The sequence below is a fragment of the Fulmarus glacialis genome, unplaced genomic scaffold, assembly GCF_000690835.1.
Source record: "Fulmarus glacialis isolate BGI_N327 unplaced genomic scaffold, ASM69083v1 scaffold8822, whole genome shotgun sequence".
Classification (NCBI taxonomy): domain Eukaryota; kingdom Metazoa; phylum Chordata; class Aves; order Procellariiformes; family Procellariidae; genus Fulmarus; species Fulmarus glacialis.
The window spans coordinates 6,974-33,669 of record NW_009195873.1 but is presented as its reverse complement, the minus strand read 5'-3'; the positions used below and the strand labels follow the sequence as shown (position 1 = coordinate 33,669).

Sequence of the window (26,696 nt, the reverse complement as noted above, 5' to 3'; positions counted from 1 at the left end):
GACTGAGGCAAAAAAGTCATTGAGTACCTCAGCCTTCTCCATATCCCAGGTAACAAGGTGTCCCGTTTCCTTCCAGAGAGCACCCGCATTTTCCCTAGTCTTCCTTTTATCACCAACCTACCTATAGAAGCTTTTCTTGTTGCCCTTGACGTCCCTGGCCAGATTCAATTCTATCAGGGCTTTGGCTTTAGCTTTCCTAAGCTGATCCCTGGTTGCTCAGATAATTTCTCTGTATTCCTCCCTGTCCTTGCTTCCATGCTCTACAGGCTTTCTTTTTGTGTTTGAGTTTGTCCAGGAGCTCCTTGTTCATCCATGCAGGCCTCCTGGCATTTTTGCCTGACTTCCTCTTTGTTGGGATTCATCGCTCTTGAGCTTGGAAGAGGGGATCCTTGAATATTAACCAGCTTTCTTGGGCCCCTCTTCCCTCCAAGGCTTTGTCCCATGGTACTCTACCAAGCAGATCCCTGAAGAGGCCAAAGTCTGCTCTCCTGAAGTCCAGGGTAGTAAGTTTGCTGTGCGCTTCCTCGGTGCCCTAAGGATCTTGAATTCCACCATTTCATGGTCACTGCAGCCAAGGCTTTCCTTGAGCTTCACATTCCCCACCAGCCCCTCCTTGTTGGTGAGAACATATTCAGGTGAAATTAAAGAGAGAACCTGAAAAGTAAACCCGTTTTTACCAGAGCCACCTTAGTATTTTTTGATTCAATTGAGAGTGATAGGGAGGAAAGGATTAACAGTAGCTCTCAGGAAATGGAGATCACATGAACCATGTGCGTGATTGCTTGACACAGTCTTGCAAGAATCTTCCATGTGGACAGGAGAGACGTGGGAGAACAGACCCTGGCTAGGGTTGCTTGTGACAGCTTTGCTGAAGAGCTTGAGTCAGAGTAAGTGAAACCAATAAGCTTGGTGGAAGGTGGAACCATTCAAACAGTATAATTTTGTAGTAAAACAGATTGTGGTGATGATTCCAGAGAAGCCTGTTTAGACCTATAGCAAATGTACAAAAACATCTCAAGAGCATCCGTTTTTGCTAAGATTCCCTTGAGAGATTGTCATAAATCTATGCTGAATTATACTGAGAATAAAGTAACAAAATACGTGTTGTGGTTTAATGTACCCCATATTTTTCATTTGATTCTTATATTGTGCAGATTAGTAAGTACCTAGTTAAGGTGCTGATACCTTGACTAGCTGCAAGACTGTAAAGAGAAAGATAGCTGTGTCCTGCTAGCCCACTGCAGTATTGTTTCTGTGTTAAATCAGCACTGCAGATATCCTTTAGGTGCAGGTTTTCTTAAAAACACTTGCCTGTCTCGTCTTCTTTTCTTTGAAGGTTTTGCTTCTTGAGGAACTGTGGCTGTGTGTTCTCTGAACGTGCTCTCAAAGAAATTAAATCAGAAGTTTGTCACAAGGTGAGTTTTTCTTCCGTTTTAGTAGCAGTGGGGTCACATATGACCCCCCACAGATAGATATATAGATATAGTTATAAACATATGAGTGTGTGTGTGTATATATATACAATTGCATTCACATCCACTATTGTAAAGTGGTTTTTTTAATTTGAATATGCAAATTGAAATGGAACTTGTAAAAGTTCTGTTTCATGATGTCCTGAAGTAATTCTATGTGGCCTTTTTTAATAAAAATATGTTTCTAAGTAGTTGTAAAAAATGAATATTTTTGTTCTCATAGACAGTTTGGTTTTGCAACAACTACTTTAGAAATTTCATTTTTTCAAATATTTGGTTAGAATTTCAGTTTTAAAAAGGGTGATTAGTTTGGAGTTTGGGGTGTTTGTTTTTTGGGTTTTTTCCTGCATGCATGTGGTTTGTGTTTATCAGCGTCCCCTCTATGTCTTTAAACTGATTACGTTTTCAGGTTTTGGGTTGATCCCTGTATTTTTAAAGGACATTTGCTGTTGTCTTTTTTTGGGCAATTCTTCATAGAATTTTCAGCAATTACATGGATTATTGTAGAAAATACTGATTGCATTTCATTTTACAGTGCTGGTTTGATCTCATTATATAGGTTTTTTTTAGGGGCAATGATAAAAGTTGCAAATACTCTCTCTTTTCCTATCACTACTTTTATTATCAGTGAGATTTGTGGTGATAGTTGCTACATTTAGGCAGAGTTAGTTTTCAGCAAACACCCTAGTATTTGATAAACATACAGTATATTTGTGTTATACAAGACCTGTGAAGGAAAAACTTTCTTGGTAAGTTGTTGCAGGTGATATTGTTAGTTAAGTTTAGCCTCATATTGTTGCATTCAGTGCTAATTTTGTTCTATAGAATACTGGTTTAGTCCTAATAGCTCTGCTTTCCTGTTGGCAGATACTAATTTATTTTTAATGAGGTTTTTTGTTTGCATCTAAATTTTTGTTGAAAGATGGATGTGACTTAATTATTAAATGCAGGAATGAGATGTTTTGTCCATGGTTTGGCCAGTCTGATAACCTTATAAAAACTAAATGAATCCCACATGTTTTCTGGATTTTTTTAATAATCAGTATTTATCATAGCCTCATATTTGCACACAACTGTTATCACATACATGTGAATTCTTCACAATATTCAGAAGGATGCTTCTAAAAATAATGAAGTGGATATAATGTAACCTAGTCTGTCATCTTTTCATTGTTGGATTTTGGTGCACAAAGACAATGGTAACCAGCTGGGAGACATGTTTTAGTCCGCATTTCCTTTGATTAAGGTCGAAGAGTGATTTGGTAGATTTTTGGATATATACTGATAATGTTCTCATTCTGTATTCGGAACCAAGAAGGGGATCAGAACTCTTCCAAATAGCATCATGGGGAAGCGGTTGCCATGCTTTCTGGTAGCCAACAGTTTGTTTATATCCAAGGCGCTAATTAGCAGCATTCCCCCAGCACATTCTGTCTTTATGCAGCAATGGGGCATAGAGTAAAATGAACCAGAACTAATGAAGAAGGAAAAAAAAAACACCAAAGTGTTGTGTATTGTACATATGCTAGGATTAGAAATTGTTTATTAACAAATAGAATCCTCTTCTGGTACATGTTCTTTCAAAATGCAAAAATTTTCTGAAGTGCAGAATGTTTGAATGTTGTGGATTTCCATACATATGCTTCTACTGGTGCTAACTGCTGTATTTTAAGAATGACAGTATGTTTTTTGAACCGAAATCCAATCTATAGGATCCATATGGGCCACAGCATTTTCTTTCATGGCCTTGCCTCCTGTCTGCCAGTATGTGCCCAGATGCCCGGCCCTGTGTGCCCCTGCCACGTCTGTTTGTGCAGAGGCGTTGTTATGTGACTTTGGAGAGTGACGTGATGAGCATAGTTCAAAAAGAAAATCCTGCTGTTTGCTTGTTTACACTGTGTATTCAGTCTCTTTTTTTGAGCTAGCAGAATCTGTGTTTTCACTTCATCCCAGGGGACGAGGTTTATAGCATGGATGTAAGCTGGAGAAGTGTCCGTCTAAGAGGTGTGTGGCAGTTCTCTTCCCCGCTACTGTGAAATTCAAGAAAGCTGTTTCAAAACAAGCTATTCTTGCGCATTAATTTCACCTATGAGCCTACAGAGCAGTATTGATAGTCTGCTAAATTGTAAACAGCAACGGTTTCCCAAAGGACTTTGTCAGATTCTGTAATGATGCAGTAAAAACATTCACCAGAGAATATAGATATCCAGCAGCCCAAACAACAATTCTGCAGTCTTCACCTTCATACTCATATACTTTAAACTAGATCATATGAACTAGGTAATGAACATATATTTACGTGCTACAAGGTGTATATCACAAAATGTTGTGCTTCGTGAAACTAGGAAATTACTTTCCTGTGCTCAGAGCAGAGGGTTCTTCCTTTCCAGGCATTCTGGCTTGGCTCATGGGAATGCTTACCACTTTGTGGAAAGTCCCACAGACAGTTGTCTCACTGCTCAGTTTTCTTCTCAGTTTTTTCTGTGGCAGCTCACACACGAAATAAAGCAATCCATGTGCCCAGTGATATGCAGATCACAAAATAAGTGTTTAAGAAAAAATTGAATGCATATGCAGATTTTGTCTAATTCAAGGAAATGGAAAACCCCAAGATGAAGAATTAAGTATTCCTTGGTTTATCTCAACAGTATTTGCTGTAGTACTAGATTTGAAAGGCTTTATGGAGTCTAGGTACAGGGAGGATGAAGCAGTCTTTCTATCAGAGTTCTCTTTCGAAAAAACATAGTTTGCCTCAATAGAAACTTTATGTGAAGAGCTGACAACATTAAATACATGTATTTATCTGCTTTTAGTGGAATTGTTAAAAATACTGTATTGGTAATAGGGAAAGGCACAAGAATGTGAGAGGAAACTGTCATGGATGGAGGACTTTTAGTAAGGCAACTGTAATTAACGTGTGACGATTTTTTCTAAGTAACTTACCTCCCTTGGAAGTAAACCTTTCTTTCTTGCTTCACACCTTAAGTAGCAGTATACTGAAAGATTCAAGTTTAAAAATAACATTAAAGTGTGAAAACTCTAAGGCAAACAAACAGTCAGACACTGTAGCAGTGTTGAGAGAGAGGGATTGTTTCTTATTGCCTGAATGGTAAATGCTTTGAACTGTCTCGCCAAAATATAAAACTCCCTGGCCAAAGATTTTTGAAAGAGCAAAGAGAATTTTTTAGTGGTGGTTTATGTTGGAGAGCGAGCTTGTTAGATGAAGTGCTTGGGACAAATTTTGAAGCTTCTAACTATTTAGACTGAAAAGAGTTGAAAAAGAGGTTTGTCTAAAACAGCAACTTACGAATACAAATAAAACTTATAATACATTTTTACATAGAACTGTATTTTGTTTGACCCATATTTTTGAGTACAGTAAGAAGAGAAAACTCAAACTATCAGTACTAAGTCACATGCTAAAATGTGCAGGGTAGGACTTTCAATTAGCAGGAAGAGAAACAACTTTGCTTCCAGATAGCGGAGTTTGGTGATGTGTATTCTGTAGCAGAAGCCCTGAAGATCAGGAGTTTTCTGCTGCCTCCTGCTTCCTGTTCTTCAGGAAGAATTGTATGTGTCATGGAAATTGTCAGTTTAAAATTTGCACTTTTGAATAGAATGTTCTCACCTATTGTTGTGTTTAATTCTCCAACAGACTACTAACATTAAAAGAACAAGCAAGACTGTTTCTACTCACTCTTTTTGTATTTGATGGGATCTTGTAGATTGTAAGTTAGTGCTGATCTGTGGTGGTCTGTAGATTTTGGTGGGGCCCAAGTGATTGATGTTTTGAAACTTCTGTTCTAACTGGCTTCCTGATTCTTGCATGGGCCATCTTTGGTGCCTGCTTGTTTGGAAGTCTGCCATTTGATAAAAATCATGCTTTTAGAAATGATGGAATAAAAGAATGACCTAGCAGTATATAGTATCTATTTAACCTCACTTTTGGGGCGTTGAAAAAGGCACCATTACCAATTTTTGATGTTGACTCTCCTGTCTAAGAAGTTATTATTGGTGTAATAGCATGCTAGAGGTAGTGTGGAGACGGGATAGTTATTGAATCTGTGGTGGAAGTCCTTCTGGGAGTTCAGGTAGTCACTCTGGAAGTTAAGGACAAGATTACATTTTAAAATGTAGTTTCCTGTATCACTTTAAAATTTATTTTGGAATTGTTTTCAGAGTCAACAGACTGTAATACACACTTGAAATAGTAACCTAACTATTACAGTCTGTGCCATATAAAACACTTAGTCAAATGTTTAACTTAGATATAGAGCTATTGAACATGTGCCTCAGGCTTTTTGAAACAGAAATTATGCATACATCTTTCAGATACGGAGTTAATGCGTGTGCAGTATGTTATAGAGCATAGTGTTTCCTTGAACAAGGTCACATTGACACTATGCTCTTAGATCAACAGTCACCAAAAGTTAGTAAACATTGTTTGCTGAAATCTAAAAGTTGTGATCAATCTGCTCGTAACACGATAATGCATACAGAACTTAATGAACACTTTTTATGTATGTTAAATGTTCTCAGCTTTCACAGTTTTATTACTTAATTTTTTAACTGTTTTTAGAACTAAAAAAATCTTTCAAGAACATAATGCGGTCACTCAGAATAACGTGTAAAATACTGTTTCTTAATGATTGAAAATGGGGTTGTTTAATTACGATTTTCTGGGGGGTTTATATATGTAAAATTTTGTTTAAAATACAAAATCCTTTAAGGAAGGAGGATCACACTCCAATGATTTTCCTGGATTAACATGGATAAAGTCATACCTAAATTATATTTTTAGAGGGTTTTTTGTGCAGATTTTTTTTCCCCCAGTTTGTCTGGTTCAGTTTCTGCAAACCAAGCCCATGTTATCTGTCACCTTGCTATTGAATTTATCCTCTCAATTCAATTCAGAAGTGAGACACCACAATTGTTTTATGTGATGGTGGCGAAAGGTGAAAGCTTGATACTGGATTTGCTGCAATGACAGCAAAGGAACGTTCCATTCACGTTTTAAGAAACAACATGGAGTGGATAAATGCTGGCAGTGCCCTACAGTGGATTGGGTGTGGTTTGGAGAGAAATTAATTATGAATATTGCTATGATTAATACATGCCAGAGACCCATTAGCTTCAGTAATGGTTTTCAGAGGGACTGTCAACAAGCTCAGTGTGAACATGCTGCATGGCTTTTTTTTTTTACCTTTTTTTTTTTTCTTTATTTCCCTCCATAAAAAAGCATCTTCAGCAGTATTTAGCCACAAGATAAGTCCTGGATTATACATGAAACTGAGTACAGGCCTTTGGGTTGAGTTTGTAAGTTTCTGTAAATAAATAGGGGCCAGATGGTCTTTCTTTAGGTTAAAGTTCATTTGAAAGAAATTATGTTTCCAAGAAACTCATGTGGGAAAATGAGCAGTACAGTTCCAGGAACCTGGGAATAAGTTTGCAATAAGAAACTTCTATGTTCTATTGTTGGGTCATTTGTTGATTCATTTGATTTTTTTGGAAAAATGCTAAATCTGCAAGTCAGTTTTCCTGTAAAAACTGACTGATGTTTTGGGTGCATATTGAAGCTTACATCTAAATTGCTCCTAGACATTTATTTATAATTCGCAGTTTCTAATTAAGTAAGCTGATAAGTAACAGGATGTATTTTATTAGTTAGCATCAGAATTCATGCAAAATAATTGGGAGTTTATTTGGATTTACTGGAATGAAACACTCATCTGCATTCTTGCCAAAATATTTCTAAGGGAGGACGAACAGTTTGAAATTAATTCTCACAATTCAGGTTTCTCCTAGTCTCTTTCTGTCAGTAGCACCTGACTAAAGACCTTTGGAGACAGGGTGTAGAGGTTTAATCCCATGGAGGAGTTGTCATATTGTATGAAAGACCACCACCTATATCCTCTCTGTTTCCTCGTATTCCCCCAATCTTTTTCACTGCACAAGTGAAAGGATTCATTTAGGAGTCCTGAAGAGGCAAGAGCGACTCTCGCCTGGAAAAGGGCTGGATCCTTGTTCTTTTTTTTATTACTGTTGCCTATTTTTGCCTGTGTTGTGTGTTGAAAGCCACTTCCTTACTGTAGACCAGCGAGTGCTGCATTTGGTCTGCAGAGGGTTTGGGAAATGAGATGCTTGTCCTGGTTGCTGCTAGGTGTTATCTCCAACTGCTGCAGACTGTTGCAAGGTTCAGGGAAGTTTTGCTTCCCTCAGTCAGGTACACTGGGGTTGAAAGATGGCTTTTCGCTCAGTTTTTCTTTGTTCCCTGGCCTCAAATTTCCCGTGTCACCTTGCCCTAAACTTATGCAGAGACTCAGAAACAGGGACTTAAAGGTAAACATGCATTGCAGGACCCCTACTACTGTTACTGGCACACACACCCTTTTCATCAGGAGCAAAGCCTGTGTAGTGCAAGAGTGATGTTGCCATGCTACACAATGAAATTAGAGATGCAGCTGGCCATGAAAAAAACCCCAAATAAGCAGTGAAGTGGACTGTGTCTGAAACTGGTTGTCATTTGCTTATCTACAAGCTCTGAAATCTTAGTGTGAACTTCATTATTCAAAATAATCTATTTCATAAGACATACAGTAGACATTAATTAACTTGTGCTCTTCATATTTTCATCTTTGTTCAGTCACTGCTTCCATTTTATTATTTTCATATCAGTTAGTCCTTTTTTTGGCTGCAGACATGAGAAATACGTATTTTTCCAGTTAAATAAGTCACTTAAAGGATTATGAACTTCGCCTTGTCTTTAGTAAGTTATAGATTTAGACATGTCATTTTCTTTGAGAATTAACCCATTAGCAGTTATTGTTCTTTATCTTACTGTAATAAATAAAAACTCTTTATTTCACTGGCAGACTGGTAGTACAGTATTATGCTTACCCTCATGCTGTAATGCACAGAAGGAAGTCTATGGCTAAAAATGTTAATGGTTTCTGTCAGTTTTTTGAGCACTTGTTTAGACGTTGGTTAAGCTCAAACATTCAGCTTCATGTTGAAGTAGTTCTCTTCCTGAAAACGCCAGTGATCTTCAACCGGGACTTCTGCCTGGTGCAGTACTTTAAGCCTGTGGCGTCTCTCTAGGCAGTCCATAACAAGTGGATATGTTGCAGGCTCAAATTTGTTGGCAAACAAATGAGGTGACTCAATAATCCACTGCAAATCCCCTAGTCCATAGACACAAATGTCTCTGATGTAATGACCTGCAAAGACAAATCGAAGGTATCTGAAAGCAGCAGAAAGCTGAACAGAATAATTTTAAAAAATAGTGTTACTAACAAAAATTACCTTTTGATTTCACACAGAGCATCATTGAAATATATCTGGAGGATAATGCTAGATTTTAAACATAAAGGCAAGGCTTTGGTTTTGTATTTTACACAAATGGATATGTTACCTCCAGCTGCTTTGTTGACATGTTGCTCTGTTTAATATTGTGTCTTTAGTTAGGCATGCTGAAGTTCTGATCTCCTACTTCTGTTTGGATACCTGTTTAATCATGCAGTACTTTACTGTGCTGAGTTTCTACAGTTACGTATCTTAAATTTTTTGCATTCTTTCCATATGGTCAGCACTATTCTCCTTTTTTGTTACTGTTCAAATTGAAGAGATTTAACCCATGTTAATGAAAGTATCTGGCAAACATGCTTGTCAAGTAAACCCCCTACTCTTCCCTGAAAACTGATCAGTCAAGTTAATGCATTGGTAATTGGAGGTTGAAAGAACGGCTATCAGTATATGGATACTGTGATGATCTTTGCAAGAATATATCAGAAGCTATTTAGATTGGATACAGTGGAGTAATTTAGTAGGATGGCTTGCTGTTTTATTTGATACTTGCAAAATAAAATATGTATGACCACTGTGGCATATTTAATAGCTAGTTTAAAGCGTAATACGTAATTTGCAATGAATGTTAGTCAGTGAATCAAATTTGAGTTCATGATCGAAATTCACATTACCTTTGCAGCCTTTGTGTATGGTTCCTTCTTGATCTTTCCATTTAATGGCTCGTATGTTTCCTTCCCAGTCTGCATTGGGTGTAGCCCCTGGAGCATCTTTAAAAACATAAGTTTCTGATAAGATTTCTTTCTACTTATTACAGGGAAAACTTTCACTGCTGAAGACTTTTTAAATGTAGCCATGTTAAGTATTTATTTACAGATATTTACATAATAAGAACAGACATCATTCTCATTTTTATTGCTTTTTTTATTCCTTGAGAGCATGAGCTTTTACGTAGCAAAAAAATTTACTTTTTTTATCAACATTTTTCTAGCCTTGTAGCTAATGGTCTGCACCATAAGTAGTACTTTCTTGGAATCAAGCTTTGTTTCTCAGAAGATGTGACTGTTTGAAAGGGCAGCATCAAGGCTGAAGAAATGACCATACTTATGCAATGTAACTCAATTGGTGTGGTTAAGCTCTGAATTGGAGCTCACTAGCTCTCCGTGTCAGAGACTTTAAAATGCTGTTGGTCCAGGGCTTATTCATAGTAGAAATAACATACATCTTACCATTTAAACGATTCAGTGTGACCCAGTAGTGTTCATCCGGACTGTACGTGTCTCTTGACCATTCAAGCAAATCTTTTGCACGTGCATCAGTCAATGTAAACTCTACAAATTCTTTAGTGAGTATGTAATAGGCACTACCAAAATATATTGTCAAATTATATGGAGGTTTAGCTTTTGTATTCTTTGTTGGATACACGTATGACATTCCAGAATGTACATATTCTCTGTAACTAACCTGTGTCCTGTGTTTCATATGAAGTGGTTGGACTACCCCGGGAGTCATATTTTTACCATTCCATTTACTTTTGATGTATTGTATAATGTCTTTGTTTGTTTTAATGGGATAATCTTGACCACATAGATTAATAACATAATTCCACTTGATTTTTGAATGAACTAGATCTCTCATGCAATTAATATCAGCTTGTAATCTTGAAAATCCTGCATAAACAACATTTTCTCTTTTTGAGGAAATAAAAATATTTTCGAAGCAATTAACGATGTTTTGTACAGCAGCTTTATAATCTTTTGGTGACTTTTCATCAACATGTATGCAGTAAATATTCTGAGGCATATAAATAGCTCTTAGCAGCTTTACAAACATTTCCAGCTCCTTGTGAATTGTGATAATGTATGCCAATGAGAAATTTCCTTCTTCATCTGACAGTGGTCTTGTGATAAAATGCAGAGTCTTCAAAACCATGGAGCAGTTGCACGAAGTCTGAATGCAGCTGAGTGTTTTAGGTTGGTAGGTATTCTGACAAAAGTTTCCGATTTTAAAGGCAGCAGTTTTCCCCACAAAAAGAGCTGAACAAAGTTCATCCGGGTAAAAACCACACTCCACTACATTTGCATTAAATTTTTGTTCATTTGGCTCTTCAGAAAGTGTATCCTTTAGGTAGGTAAAAGTGTAGATGAATATACAGACAGCAATGCACACTAAAAATCCTGATTTTGTTGCATCAAGTGGGTTCATCTTTTATTTTCCAGATACTGTCTTCTCATCATAGTTTAATTAAGCATTCAGATTACCTGAAAGGAAAAGTGAGATAAATAGAGGGAGAGAACTTTTTTGACTTTTTTTTTAGTAGATGACGTGTTAGTGATGCATTTATAAATGTTGAGATTACTCTCTTTCCAGTTACTAGGAGGGACTGTGTGTGTGCCCATGTGCATGCTCATGCTGCAATGTACTCAGCCACTGGAAATAGTACTTGCAGAGCCATGAAGCAGTCTTTCTAGGACAAACAAAATTATCCAAAGAATCCAAAATGGCTTTTTACACTTTATTACTTGAGCAAAGGAGGGCCTAGCCCATCTGATAGAAGTTTCTTCTACTTTGAGGCAATGTGTGTGCCAGTAGGGGAATCCAGTGCCGTAGGTTGGTCGAGGTCTAGCTTTGGAATAGGGAAGATGTGTGAGCACTGTGTGCTAAGGGAGAGCTGCTGCTGAGATTTCCTTAAGGCCTGGGAAACCTTAAGTTCTGCCAGAGGACCAGAATTCAATAAATTAAATCAGCAGAAAAATTATTAAATAAACAAAAGGAAGAGACAAAAACGTAATCCACAAAATACACTGTTTTTTATCCTTATAAAGTCAGCAAATTTTTCTAACCATTTGAGAATTTTTTTTTTTCTCTGACATCTTTGTATTAGTGCTCTGGAAAACAGAACATGCGAACAACACTCATTCTTATTTTTAGCATATGTGCATATCCTGACATAAGTACACTACTGCCAATATTAGCATTCAGAGATAACTGTAGTTTACATCAGTATCGGCATAGTTTTTCCATTGTGATTTTTTTCTTATGTATACCTTGTTGAAAAGTCAGAAGAATGAGAGTGCAGCAGAATCCCACAGCAATTACATGAAATCTTTATCTTTGAAGCATTCGGTATAGAACGTCCTAGAGAAAATTCTAGGGTTGGGGGAAGGGCCCATCTACTGCCATTAAGCTTAATAGTTAAATTAAGAAAGATTTTATTTTTATTTTAAAGAGAATTAATTTTCTCTTATTTTATTCAATAAATTTGTTTTTAACAAAATTTGTATTTCACCTGTAAATATTTTATGCTTTGCAGCTGTCAACATCATAATGTATTTGTTATTACATAGGCACAGAGAAAAGCGTATTTTTATAAAGGTAGTTTCTTTATAGGAATGCTACTGTGGTTAGAAGGCTCTATGTTTTCATTAGAAAGAAGTGGAAAATACTTTTTTAATGAAAACTCGGTATACATCTGTCTTAGAAGCTTGAAAATAAAGAGGGTGTTGTAGTTAAAGTAGAAATGAGGCATAGAATTTAAAAAGCATTAAAAATACAGAATTTGAACCAAGAGAATGGATACTCTATAATACCACAATTTTAAAATCTTATTAGGCTGTTGGGAAAAAATGTATTTATCTTACTGTCCTTACTGGTATGCACTGGATTTCATGCTGGAAGAATGCCTCTTTTCCACTTAGCATTCCAGAAAGTGGAGTTGTATGTTAGGTGCAAGGTGCATCCATTTTGCTTCTATGTTCTGTCAGCAGTGCTCTTCAGTCTGCATTGAATGCATAGGCCAAAGAAAAACATGAGGAAATCGCGTCCCAGAAGAATATTTTTTCTTTGCAGCTCCTAAGGGATACATTTACTGGGTAAACAAGCATGATGTGAGTCTTTCATCCATTTGAACGAAAAACTTCAGCAAATCAAATCCATGTCAACCTTTCAATATTGTGCGGAAAGGAGGAGAAAAGGAACATCACTGAAAGGAGGAAGCCAGGATTTTCACAGTGAAAATGAAATACACCAGTGCTGAAGCCTGCTACCAGCTGACTACCAGAGCTGAGAATAGATTAGCATAAGGGCCATTATGTACCAATAGCAGAAGTTGGGAAGAGGGAGTGTCTGTTACGGAAGCACTGATTTTTGTGGACCTGGAGTCAGAAAAACTGTTTTATTCTGAGTGAGTAATTACAGGAAGAGCATTGAGGTTGTTCTGAATTAGTGAGTGTGATGTGGTCTCTATGGTACATCACAGGGAAGGTTCATTCTGGACATAAGAATTACAGTGAAGACACTGGGCAGTTATAGAAATATTTGGGACTTTATACCTGCATACAATATAGGACATCTGTATAGAATGAGCATGCTTGTTGGGTTTTCTTTTTCCATTAAATACATCTTTGTGGACAGCTTGCAAAGGATAGTTCTGTAGGGAACCAAGCTATAACCTGTTTGTTTCATACACTTAAATTTTTATTACCCTTCAAATAATAGCTTCCAGGGATGTTTCAGGTTGTTAAGTGTTTATTATGGATTTTTCCTTTTGAACTGTTTGGCATCTAGAAGCTATGTTTTATATGGCAGCATAAAAGTACACAAACCAGGTAAGAAGAAACAATTTCTTCTCCAGTGTTAACGTGTTTCTGGGGAATGACTAAATGATGAAGCCTTGCTTACGAGAACAGAATTTGACATCTTTCAGCCCCAGTGTATATTATAGAATGAAAGCACTGGCTTTCTGCTAGTGTTTTACCAGATTTAGAGCTAGAATTGCAGCTGTAAGTCCCATTGTGTATGAAATTTGCCCCTTAGAAGAATCCTCCAGCCCCTGTGCTATTGTCTGCTGTCAAGGACTATGCTACCATATTTCCTCCTGCCCTTGAAGAGCAAGGTATCGTACTGTTGAGAAGATCCACTGTCCAGGCATAATCCAGTCTATGACTGTCTTGCCTTTTAATTTTATTATGCAAGAGTGCCATTATAGTTATTTATTGTTATTAGAACGTCTCTGAAACTCAACCTTTTCTGTGTTATGGATAGGTTTTCTAAATCTGGAAGATGAAATTGTCTTAATTTTTAAAAGTGCTGAGAGTAGTATTTGACATTCTTCAGAAAACAACCTGTTTGCAGAGATTTTCAAGCACCTTTGTGGCTTTTATGGATATTACTTAACAGAAAATTGTTGTTGTAAGCCTTAGCTCCTCTGTCGCAATTAAAAAGGTAAACTCTAGAGAAAAGTGGAATTATGTTTATGCCTGAAAATAAGCCTGTGATATATCATCTCAGTTCATCAGGACCCCATTAGCTATATACTTTGCTGTGCATTTCTTAGTAACAAACCATTGTACAATTCCCTGTTTCCTCCTACCACAGGATTTTGCACCTCCAAATATTCTATTTTGTCTGTACTGTTTATTTGCTTAGTATTAATGTTTTGATAAAATCTAGTTCATATGACTCCATAATTCAGTGAAGCAAATGACTCAGGCATACTTCATCTTCTAATAAAATGGTTAAAAAGCATTAACTCCTTATTTCCAAATCTTTTTATGTCTGAATTTTTGTCTGAAAGGTGTTTATGCAGGCATTGCTGTAGACATTTTATAAGCAAGTGAATACTCAGTTCTCTAAAAACTTAATGTTAAAATCAGCACTTTGAACTGCTTTTTACTTTGCTTTGCTTTTTCCTTAAACCTGGGTAAGTATGCGGAGTCTTCTTCTGTGTTGTGACACGCATCAAGTAAGAGTAAAAATTTCTTCAACAAACCCAATTAATACTGCCTTAGAAATTTTAAATCATTCTTACTTAAAGATATTGCATCCGTATTTACTGATAAATATTAAACAGATTTATGGAGGTTTACCTGTTCATCTTTGCTATTTTTTTCTGTTTTCCTGTTCTTTTTTTTTTCTTTCTTGCATAGTGTATTTGACCTCATAACAATTTTAAAACAAATACTATGAAAGCTATTTAAACCATTAAGTTATAGGGTTGTAAAAAAAAATTAAGTAGCTTGCAACAGAGCATAACAAGTATTCGTAAATATTGTGATTATTATGATACAAACAACAATAGTAATAGTGACCTCCACCCTCCTGTACATCTATGACAAAGTAAAAAGAAAAAAAGTATTACCCTTACTGCAGATTTGAGTATTTTTTTAAAGTGAAATGGTCTTTCTGAAGTGAAAATACTTGTCACTTTACAAAAATTAAAATATGTTGTGTTTTAATAAAGGAAAACCAAAAACTGAAGTCCTACAATCTAATTTATTCAGTCTTACCTTGTACAAAATTAGCCAGGAGACGGCAGCATAATAAAAATAAATAGAAAGTCCCATTGTCCTTCAGCAGAATTCAGACAGCATTCTTCATTCTGTCGCTTGTGCAGAGATCTCGCGTAAGTGAAAGGGGTTAAACATTAACGTGAATGTTTTCATTTAAGACTTCATCTGGTTTCCCGCAATGCTTAGCATTTATTCTGCAGTAATGCTGTTTAGCTTCAGAAATGTCCTCTGCTTCACAGTTATGGGAGAAAACTTGAGCTTCTCCAAATTTCTGTTGCCATTCTTTCTGAGACAGCCTTTAAAGGACTGAAATCAGACTTTCAAATATGTGGAGTACATTACTGATGATTATAAATAGTATTGCTTTACCTCAGAGACTTTAACCTCTGCACTGCTAACGGAGCATGCTGGATGATGAGAACTGGAAAGGAAACGAATTCTCTCCTCCTCCTCCTCCTCCTCCTCCTCCTCCCCCGGTTCTTAACTGTTTGCCTGCTGAAACTTTCCAATTTGCAGCAAAGAAGTATAGCAGAGAATTGCCTCTGGTCATTTTTAGTAGCTGGAAGATTAAAAGATAATAAATGAAATATCTCCTTCTGAAACTGAATGGTTTACTGCGTTACTACTTTTATAAAGGTTCTTGGGGGTTTTAATAAGTGAAAAGTTAACAGCTTACATTCATTGGAATTAGGAAGCTTTGGGGTTCTAGAAATGAGTAAGAAGGCTGGTGTATTTTGGACACATTCAGATAAAAATAGCATGTTGGTCGGGAATAAACAGAGAAAACCTCGAAGTAAATTAAGGCACAGCTGCAGGTATGGCAGATACAAAATTATCATTGACTTTAAGGGAAGCTCTGTAAACAGAGGCTTTGCTTGGGCAGTATTTTTGTAGTAGGTACTACAACTTCTGAGTGAAAGTTCACATTCTGTGAATTAGTATGTAGGAGACTTTCTACTCTTCCCAAGTTATCATTTACTCTTTGCCCCATTGTATGTTTGAGTAGGGTGGCAGTGTCGAAAATTGTGTTCATCAAATCTTACACTACCGAACTTCTAATGAATAAACCTCGGGAAGAGTATCTCACTTAAAACATTGTTTTTAGTTAACTGTTACAAGAGATAATAATCTTTAATACATGAGCTTGTGTGGCTGGTAAATGAACGGTGATGTGGTCCTTGGTTGAATAGGATGTCTGTTCAATCCTCTTTCTAAATACTACCCTGTTTAAAGAGGGACAGTCAGGTTTTGGTCATACATGTTCCATAATCTGGTGGGAATTGTTTTGGAAAAGTATTCATGTCTTTATGCATTTCTTAGTAATGGTCATATTTAGGAGGACTGCGGGAGTTAACTTACTGTTTATAACTTGGGAAAAAGGTTTCAGGTTTCTCATAGGACATTAAACTGTAACATTGATGTAAACATTCAGATACGAAAACGTATTTGCCTGCTGTTTATTTGTATTGTATTAAGACTGGAGTAGTCATGGATGGAACTAAATCTTAGATGCTGTACAAAAAAAAAAAATCACTCTGTCAAAAGTAGTTTACAGTAAGAAGTACAGTACAACCATTGTCTTATGCAGCTGAAACTTAAGAAGAAACTATAAACTTTAGAATTCAGGAAATCATCTTAAACTAAGATTTCATTATTACTAAAAAAACCTCTTGTATTTTATTCTCTAAGAAAGATAAGAAGCTATCCTACTGTAAAGTTGATTTTTTGTGTGTGTGTATGTATGTATATACACTTGGGATATGTAGGGTATATAAATTTATGAGTATCAGACTTTGAAGGCTTTTTGATCATACTTGCACACCCTTTAAATAATTCCTTGGTGCAAGCATATTAAGCCATTTAGATACAGTTTTGAACATGCTTTTATAATTGGACCCTGAAAGGGCTTTTAGACAAAAATCAAGCTGCTTGTCCAGCGTCTCCTTCAGTTAACATCCCACTCTTCTGCAATTACAGATTGAATCTTGCATTCAGATGTGTAAGCTGCTGTTCTAATGCTTTTGTCTGTTTCGGAATAGTTTTCCAGTTCAATCTTATTTAGGAATGTTTTCTATTCAAGGTGCTGCAAAAACATCAAGGCACTACAGCAAGTAGCTTCAAATGTATTTAAAGTTCCAGTATAAACAAGGTACAGCAAGGGAGACCTTGTGATAATCATAAAACAAAAATCTGCCCCAGAAGACCTTAATCTGAAGGAACAATCTTTCTGAATTTGCAAAACTGAAATTTCTCTCTGCTATCTCAGCATTTCAAAACGTTGTGATAAAAATCTTTCCTTTTTTGCATAAAGGGATAGTGAGCTTTTTAAAAAATCAGAATTAAAGCTTTGCATCCAACAGTTTCAAAAATTAAATCATATTTGATGCACGTGTATGATGGAACAAATCGTACCTACTGGAGTTAGTGAAACCTGGGAAGGTGGAGTGGGTTCTATGCCTGTAACTTGCTGTACTTGAAGTATGTTTAGAAGGATTTGGTCTCTGTAATATAATCTGGCTGTTGTCATGGCAAAAAAATTGTTTCAGTAAATGGAAAGAGGACACTGTCTTTATTTCCCTGTCTCTTGTAAATACTTTTCATTTAGAACAGTTCCACCTGTGTTTTCCAGATGGGAACCTGGGAACCTGGATTTGCTTGCTTTTCAAAATGCAACATTTATTGAAATTAGAGTCCTTTGACATAAACTTTTACTTGGAGGAGATTTCCACTTACTTTTGTATGCTTAACAGAATATGTTTTAAAAGATTATTGCAGAAATTACTTTTTAAATCACTAGCCTGGAGGAGGGTGCCGGTCTTTCATGCTGTATTTGGAAAATACCCCACTAGAAATGAATGTGTAGGACTTCTTTAGAATCAAGACAGCTGCCAGTCACAACTGCCTCAGTATGAAGACTGATGGTCTGTCTTGATTTTCTAGACTTCTCACTCGCAAGTGTCTGAGATCATACCAGGCTGGTATTTCTAACACTAGCTCATTGAGTAGCAATGGAAAAATTTGGGCTACTCACCCATTTCTTGTGTGTGACTTATTATTCTGCCTGACTTACTTAATATGCATCTCTATAACCCTTGCTTCTCCTTCATAATTTTTCTGACCACTTGTGTTCAGATTTATTTTTTAAACTGTGTTCATCACTTGAGCAGCCTGTAGTCAAAGTACTGTCCATATGTCCTTTCATTTGTTTAATTCCTACTGCAAATACATGAGTAACCTTTCTAAACCTTTGTTTAGAAAACAGAAGAGTAATGACAAAGGCAGGATTATAAACTAGTCTTGCAGATTAACAGAAAGCTTCTGGATTTAACAAAATAACAAAAAAAAAAAAAAGGAAATTGAGATCTTAGAAAAGAAAACATCATAGTCAATGTGCTGGCTTCACCAGATGATTGAAAATGCGCGCAGTGAAACATCTGTGTCTTCAACCAGAAAACAAATGTGGAATTACATGAAGCACATTACATGCATTATCCAGATTAATTTACAAATGTACTTTGAAACTTGGTAGTGTTTAATAAATCAGATGAAGGACAATGAGAAGGCAAGGCTGGATTAATGAATAATGCTGCTTTTGTGACCCCTTTTTATCCCCATAGTAATTTAAAAAATAAAAAATAATAATAATTTAAAAAAAAAAACCCAACCAAACAAAAAAAACCAACAGCAACAAAAAAAAAACCAAAGCAAGTTTTCCTGTCTAGCTGCTGGGGAGAAAAGTTCCCTGATGCTGTCTGTCCTACATGTAGAGGAATAACACTGTTGGTGGTGTTCCTAGTCAGTGTAAAGGAACTGCTCCTATCAGTTGTTGTTTCTTGTATTACTACATAGAAAGACAAATTCTAGAGCAGAGTGGCATAATGCTTAGATCTTAATCAAATGCATTCATAACTAAAAAAGTCAGAAAGTACCTTAGTGTTTTTGGTTTTAGCTATGGGGTTCAGAAAATTGAGTAGATTCTAGTTAGGACTACTTTGTTTAATCTAGTCACTGTACATTTTATGCTAGTAAAACAAGGAACCCATGAACAGGAAATACACAATGAGACCTTTAAAGAAGAAGAAACAGAATTAGTTAAGAGTGTTGTTTATAAGGGACTGATAGTGAAATAAATACACAATTTCCATAGCCCTATTACACGGAATAGGGCTTTGAAAAAGAACAGAGTATTTTCGTATTTCTGAAATTTTTTTATAATTTGCTGTGCAGATTGGTATGCAAGCTGCTTTTAAATGCGGTTATCAAAAGTTCATGATTCACTGGCAAGATGAGTATTTATTCTCCTTCTTGTGAAGAGGGATGCTGTCAATCAGTATTATTTTGCTGAGTGGTAAAAACAACTGAGATTTTCCCTTTGACATTTTAGGTAAGAAGATGTATTAGACAGTATTAAAAGAGAAAGAGCTATTGGAAAAGACACAGTGGCAAGGGGAAGGATTGGAGAGCTCCTTGGAGAGCTTAAACACAGTATTAATTCTAACAAAGGTTCAACAGCATAAAAATCTTGGAAAAAAATACTAGTTTTGTCCTTTTTTTTTCCTTGAAGTGTGGTGTTCCCTTTCAAGAGGAAGATGTGATTATCCTTAATGGTAATAAAGAAGATGTGGAAGTATTGAAGAAAAGAATGGAGGATAGAAGACTTAAAAGTAAATTAGAAAAGGTAATCTTTTTATACATTGTTTAAAAAAAAAATTCTTGTCTGTAATGCAATCTACTCTTAGATCACATAGCTTTTTCTGCTAATCTTCATGCAGACTGGAGGATTTACTCAGTAAGCTCTGTTGTACTTCAGTGCTACTTTTAAAAGTAATGAGATTGCATATTTTGCTAATAGCATATTGAAGTTGTATGAACTGAAACTGTCTTGACTAACAGGCAGCGGATAGTGCTCTGAAAATCACAGGATTTAATGCTATGGGTAAAATGGACAGTGTGCCAGCTATACTTCAGGTTTTTCTTGAAACAAACACCTTGTATTAGTTAATTCTAGTAATGAGCAAAATCATCTCTGTATTTCATATGGTAGTTCCTGTTTTATTGTGATGGTAGGTTATTAGTTTTTTGATCTCCGAATATCCTCTACTGGCCACAGTCAGAAACACAATGCTGGAATACGTAGATTCCTGCTCTGATTCTGTAAGACTACTGTTTGGAAATTTTGTCATGTTCTGTGGTTCTTACAGTCCTGAGTGATTACTAGCGATGCTGATTCCCACCATACTGTTGAGGTCTTTGCGTTTCTTTTTTTTTCTTTTTTTTTTTTTTAATCTGATCAGGCAAAATGCCATGGGAATAAAGTCATTGCAGCTCTGCTATATACACTACTGTATGCTACTACTCTGTGAAGTAGTAGTTGTTCTGTGGTACTGTACTGTCAAATGACAGTTCTGCACGTGGGACTTTTTTCAACATTGCTATTTTTTTCTGAACTGGCATTGCTGTTCTGGAGGATGACAAAGCAAGCAAAAACTTTAGTGTTGACTCAGTCCAGAGTGCAGACAGATTTAGTTGAATCTCAAGAGCATGAATCATCATTGTCTGACACTTTCAGCAACTGAGACTTTAGATGGAAGTTGTTCATCTCACCCCTATTACTGTGCTTGATTTTGTCTGCCTGTAGGATTAGATGGCATACAAATGTTTTCCTAGATTGTTTTGAAACGAATACTAGTTTACTTACCAGCAAGCATATGATTCCTTCTCATTGTACGGTCTTTATTCATCTGCACCAATACAGCATCACTGGGCCTGGCTAATAAAAGAGAAGGATGGTTACCCATAGAAATCCTACTGTTCTGTTTCCTCTTTGTTCATAGCCTCTGCACGTGGTGTCCTATAGCTTCTGGCGTAAGAGCAATACTGTAAACCTTACGCTGTCTCTTCAGATGTTTTTTTTTCTTTTTTTTTTTACAGTACTTTGTAATTAAATATTTGAAAGAATTTTAAAGATAATTTGATGATAGAACATTGCAGATCTCAGTAGATGAGTAATCAACCCCAAAAATAGTTGTTGTTTGCACTCGGTTTTCATTAGGAAAGTGGCCCTAACAAAGCACTTATAGCTTTGGTTCCAATAACTTCGAATAGTCTGAAAGCTGGTGCCGTCCCCAGCTTCTGCGCAATAAAGAAGAAGTACCTGAGTGTGCTGAGCACTTCTATCTCTTATGGTGTCAGCACAGTCACTCGTGGTGGCAGATGAAAGGAGAACATGCTTTGTTTGGTCTTTGGGCTCTATATGCCGTAGGTGAATATGCAAATATTTTTTGTTTGTTTAGTGGAGACTTATATTACAGGCAGGCACAGTATTTGCAAGTCTCTCAGCAGGCCTCTTGCGTTTCATCCTCAAGTTCTGGTGGTTTTTTTGCAATACTGCCTTGCCTTGCTGCACCAGCTGATCTTTTACAGCTAGAACCAGTCTTCTCTGCTGTCACTGGCACCATTCGCTCTAATCTGAGATCTGTGAGCTCCAGCCCCAGCATCAGAAAACAGTTTCTAGTTTGGGGTCTGTTGGCACTGCTGTTCAATCCTCTTCCTCAGTTCCTTGTTTCAGCTAGGGGAGCAGTCTAAGTGGACCTACTGTATTTGGAGCCGGAAGCACAAACTCCTTTTCTTTATACCCATCAGGCAAAACATAAGGAAGATGCAGCTAGCATTAGTATAAAAAATTATTCAAACTCAATTATGGCATATGTGCCCATGATGAAATATGTATAATATATATTCATTATGTATAATATATATATAATCATAGACTCATAGAATCATTAAGGTTGGAAAAGACCTCTAAGATCATCGAGTCCAACCATTAACCCAACACCACCATGCCCACTAAACCATGTCCCTAAGTCCATATGTATACATATATTTACAAACATCTCTTAGCTCAAATGCCATATACTGGGAGGTGATCTTTCTTTGTAAATCCATCCATAATAACAAAGGTGGAAGCACCCTAAAAAGAGGTTTTTCATGTACCAGGAGAGCCAAGTTTGCTTTTAGAATAGTAACCCTCTGCCACCACCTTCTGGCTAAGCTTTGCAGCAACATGTGGTATGGCATTTTTTTTCCTCAAGCATTAATCATATGCTTGACAGCATGGGTTCTCCTAATTTTTATCACACATTTAAATATATTTATTTTCTTTGAGTTTGTGTAGCTTTCTTGAAATACGTACACCATTCTGAATGTATACAGAGTCATCTTTTGAGAAAATAACGCCAATGACTGTTTTAATACATCTTTCTTTTTCAGCTTGGCATTTATATAATCAAAGCCAGTAATGGGATTCTTGTTGCTGTTGTTTGGTTTTTTGTGTTTTTTAATCTGGACAAACATAAATTAACTTGGAAAATCTGGTCCGCAGATGCTTTTAAAAAATTTAGATTAACTATTTGCATCTTTTCTTCCCAAGCAATCTTGCAACAAAGGGCCCAGTTATTGGAAGTTACCCAGGAGGGATTCTTTTATTAACTAAATAAAATTAAGTGGATATGAGATGCAAGATTATTCTGAAATTTTTATTGAAAAACGTCTTTATTGATAACAGTTAACTGTGTCCTGCTTAATGTCGTGCAATTTACTGTCCTGCCATGTGGGTTCAGAATATCAGATTACCGTAATGATAATAACACACAGACCCTCTGCAAAGTATACAAACCAAAATACTGTATCCAGACAGTTTAGTTTTGGCCTGCGCGATTTTCTTTAAGGTGCCTTCAAGGTTGCCAAGGTTGTTATTTTTCGATATAGAAATAATACCAAAAGTGTGGAAAGTATTGTGAAAGGAAGAGTTCCACTGTGTAAAACATAAAAATGTACTAAATGGAATTGTGTGTCTATCAAATGCAAGTTGGGAATTGTATGTCCTTTCAGTACATTACCAGATTTCTGCTTGTGTTGTTTCAGAAATCAAAGAAGTGTAAGTCAGCAGAATCAGCTTCTCAGCAAGATACCGCTGAAGGTAATGTCACAGCTACAAATTCTATGTAGCCTTCTGAGTCATGAAGCAGATTCATGATTTCTCTTTTTTTTTTCTTTCATAGATTCTCCAGGTCCATCAAAGACTAAGAATGGAAGGGATTGTGTCAATTCCAGTTCTGGGGAAAAGAGGCAGATTATCTTCACCAAAAGTTCAGGTTGGTGTTTATTCTTTAATCTAAATGTGAAAAATGTGAACAAAAAGTTCTGCTTTGAAAAATATGGTAGGAGAGAGCCTTCTCTGGCTGTTTTGTACCAGTTTTCAGAAGCTACCCTCTCACTTTCTTTTTTTTAATCTTTCTCAGTAATAAAAGGTCAACTCCTGTCTTCAAAGGAGCCATAGTGTCATGGCTAACTTTTTCAAAGAACCGCCTGTTTCAAAAGTGTGTCCTAAAAGGCTGCCTTTCCGAGCTGGAGTTGGAAGTTGCCTCGTGAACATGTACAAAGCTCCTTGTTTAATAAAAACTGTAGTCAATTTAACTTTTTCTTAAAACAGAGCTTTGTTTTACAATCTGTAAAATCTACAAAACTGATTCTGCAGAAAGTGTGCAAGAGCTTCTGTTTATCCATTTTTCCTTATTCTGCCCAGTTTGCCTTTGTCCCATCTGCTATCCATCATCCTATACTTTGAGTAAATAGAGTAGGGACTGACTTCTTGTTTCACTTTCACAAAATACCTAAAACAACAGGGTCTCTACTCACGCTTGTGACTGGCAAGTGCTGTAGTGATGCAAATAACTAATAAAAATAATAAACACTTTTCACCATATTGCATTTTTTTTCACTGAGAAACAAGCCAGATTTGCTTGTTTATGTCATTCCAATATTGCTATGCTTTAAGTTGGTGGGAGCCAACTTGACTGAATGAGATTAGAGACTCTTATTCACGCAGTGATATAGTCGAGGGTTTGGTCTATCTGTTTTATTGGCTAGGAGGTAGTGTGAGGAGAATTAGTAGTTGTTTTCCTGAAGTACAAGTGGTCAAAAAATCTGTTACGGCATTTTATTTCAATGAAGTGTATTAAAATGTCCCAAGCTGATGACTTGACTTGTAGTCCTCCATTTTAGCTGCTAATTTGCTGTGTGTCGCTGGGAGCAGTGGACTATAACCTCAGGAGGTACTGATGTACCTACAGTAGTCATGCGGCTGTGAGTAAACTTGGCAGTCCTTTAGTCCAAAGGATGGTGCCCTCACTTTATGTAATACGTGTTATGTTATTTAATGTCTCCAGTTCATACTGATGTTTTCATACAGAACTATAAGAATGGGTACATTTTTAAAGTCAGTCTGAGGTTTCTGTGTGAAGTATTCAATTGTGTACATTACAGCCACAGAAAAAGTCAATATAATTTGTTTGAAGAATCTGAGAATAGTTAAATGATGAACTGTAGATAAACTACATGAGAAGCTGGGAGAATTTCCATCAGAAATAACTTACCTGCCCTCTACTGTCTGTTTTTATAAAGGGTAGACTTCTAAAAATATTTCATTCCAGATGATTATAATTGCACTTGGATGTTTAGGGACCTAGTAATTCTAATAATGTTTGATGTATTTTTCTTTTCCAAGAGCGTAAAAGAAAAAATAAGGCTTTTGAAATGTCAGGTCATTGATTTATGTTTCTGGCAGCAGTTATATTGACCAGCAAGAGATTAAGAGGAGAGAGGGAAAATAAAGGAAAATCCATGGATTGAGGAATGCCAGTAGCATAGAAATTAATTTGTGAACATGGCACCCTAAGGTTTCTGGACTTGCAGCATACATACTCATTCTTTCAAACCCAGTGTTTGGTAATTCTTTCCAGACAACTATTGGTGGCATTAAAAGCAGCATTCTCCAAATATAAAAAGGGTCTGATCTGTGCTAATTTAGGATTGCACATATAATTCCTATGACTACACGCAGAAGTCAGTTAAATGCATTTTCAGACAGGCTCCCTACTAGCTATTTACATGCCATTGTGCCTAAGTTAAACTAAATATGTAGACTTTCTGTAGACTTCTATGTATTCATTTCTTTGCACAAGAGACTTGGCACATGCTTTTTAAAATACTGTCCTTCAACTTTGGAGAAGATTAAATAGTTGTTAAGAAAGAGAAGGGGTGTTTCTTGTAGCAGTAGATACAATACCCTGAGAGAGATGGTATCAGAAACAGAGGGATGGGCATTTTCCTATCCCAAATATAAAATGATGCAGACCATTGTTACTGTTCATAAATGACTTTGCAAAGAATAAAGGGAGGAGATAGATTCCCTGGGGACAGTATGTCACAAGTTTAGCTTTTGTCATTTGATAGCTAATTTCTAAACAATACTTCAGGGTGGTGGAATACTTTCATGTTTGTTTCTTAAGACTAGAGTTCAGAGCCATTTTTCACTTAGAGGAATAAATGTTGTCAATACTGAATTACAGTGCAAGGGATTTACACAAGTAGGAAAGAATTCCTCTCTCTCCAAGATTTCTAAATGCATTTTGATCATAAATTCTAAAAGCTAGGAATGTGTTTGCTGTTAGGAACGTGTTTGCTGTTGAGTACAATTATGGGTTGTATTTGCGATAGCCCTGAAAAAATGTATATGCTTCACCTCTGTACACATTATTTTTTAAATACTTTTTTCTGTCTTTATTTAAATACTTTTATCAATTGTAAGCTATTATGCATGCTTCAGTCTATTCCTTTTTCTCTATCAGATAATGGAAATTCATCTGTACCAGGAAAAGTCAATAAGGCTTCTTCTGCTACTGCGAAGAGATCCATTGCAGACAGCGAGGAGAAATCTGAGGCATACAAATCTATTTTTACATCACACAGCTCAGCAAAACGTTCAAAGGAAGAGTGTTCCAATTGGATTACTCACACAGCATACTATTTCTGAAACAATGATGAGCCTGATTGTAACATTCATTACTGCTTTCCTTCCCTAAGGCTTTTTCTGTACAACTCTGATACAGAACTTTTGTTGTAATCTGATGTTATCTGGGATTACTCAGTTTGTAAGTTGTTTATAAACTTGTGAATAACGAATGAACTTGTGTTAGTTGCAACTTCTGTTAAATAAGAAATAGATCACCAGAATCCATGTTGTATCAGCATACCTTATTCTAAAATGATGGATTATTTGCACGAAATTTTTTCTTTTCTTCTCCCAGTTGGATGCTGTCATTCTTAGTCACACTAGCTGGTGTCCTCAGTAGGAGTGAGGGTAGAAGGATCTGCCTATTGCCCTCTTCTATTGATATTTGCCACAACTGTAATTATAGTTTTCAAGGTATTAGTACAGAAATTCAAATTTTTTTAAACTTTCTGACAGTAAAAAGAGCAATAATGCTTTTCTTTTGTACTAGCTAACTGGGCCCTCAGTAGAACTAGTATGCGTTTCTTAAAGGTTCTGTAGGTATTTTCAAGTAATTTACCTTTTGATGGAATATATGAAAGCATAGTCATGAAAATGTTTGTACAACAGTCCTCTTGTACATATTGTTGTAGCCTGTTTTTAATAACAGAGTAACACTTGTAAACACTTTAATTACACTTGTAAACCATTATCTATAAAGATGAGCCTGTAATAGTAAGGCTGCTTTTTCCCAAAAAGGTTTTGGGGGTTTTCTTTGTGGGTGTGTGTTTTAAAGTTAGA

The 26,696-nt window shown here is 36.3% G+C and overlaps 2 protein-coding genes across 2 annotated transcripts; one reads left to right on the top strand and one right to left on the bottom strand.

Moving 5' to 3' along the window:
- Positions 1–1,336: 1,336 nt before the first annotated feature.
- Positions 1,337–26,135, top strand: LOC104084408 (protein RTF2 homolog; the record flags this gene model as incomplete). The annotated part of the gene is made up of 5 exons (XM_009588240.1): positions 1,337–1,415; positions 19,629–19,742; positions 22,988–23,042; positions 23,125–23,217; positions 25,753–26,135. Coding segments are annotated over 5 exons (526 nt in total), but the record flags the coding sequence as incomplete, so codon positions are not given.
- Positions 8,463–12,557, bottom strand: GCNT7 (glucosaminyl (N-acetyl) transferase family member 7). The gene is made up of 4 exons (XM_009588239.1): positions 12,425–12,557; positions 10,004–11,035; positions 9,449–9,544; positions 8,463–8,689 (listed from the first exon to the last, which is right to left on the bottom strand). Exons 2-4 carry the CDS (start codon positions 10,977–10,979, stop codon positions 8,463–8,465), a joined length of 1,299 nt encoding a protein of 432 aa, XP_009586534.1. The 5' UTR covers positions 10,980–11,035; positions 12,425–12,557.
- Positions 26,136–26,696: the final 561 nt, after the last annotated feature.

Excerpts from the sequence above, each read along its gene's own strand:
- GCNT7 (XM_009588239.1), bottom strand. The coding sequence starts at position 10,979 with ATGAACCCACTTGATGCAACAAAATCAGGATTTTTAGTGTGCATTGCT. Across the intron at positions 9,545-10,003 it reads CACACTGAATCGTTTAAATG|ATGCTCCAGGGGCTACACCC; the intron begins GTAAGATGTATG and ends ATGTTTTTAAAG. Across the intron at positions 8,690-9,448 it reads CATACACAAAGGCTGCAAAG|GTCATTACATCAGAGACATT; the intron begins GTAATGTGAATT and ends TTGTCTTTGCAG.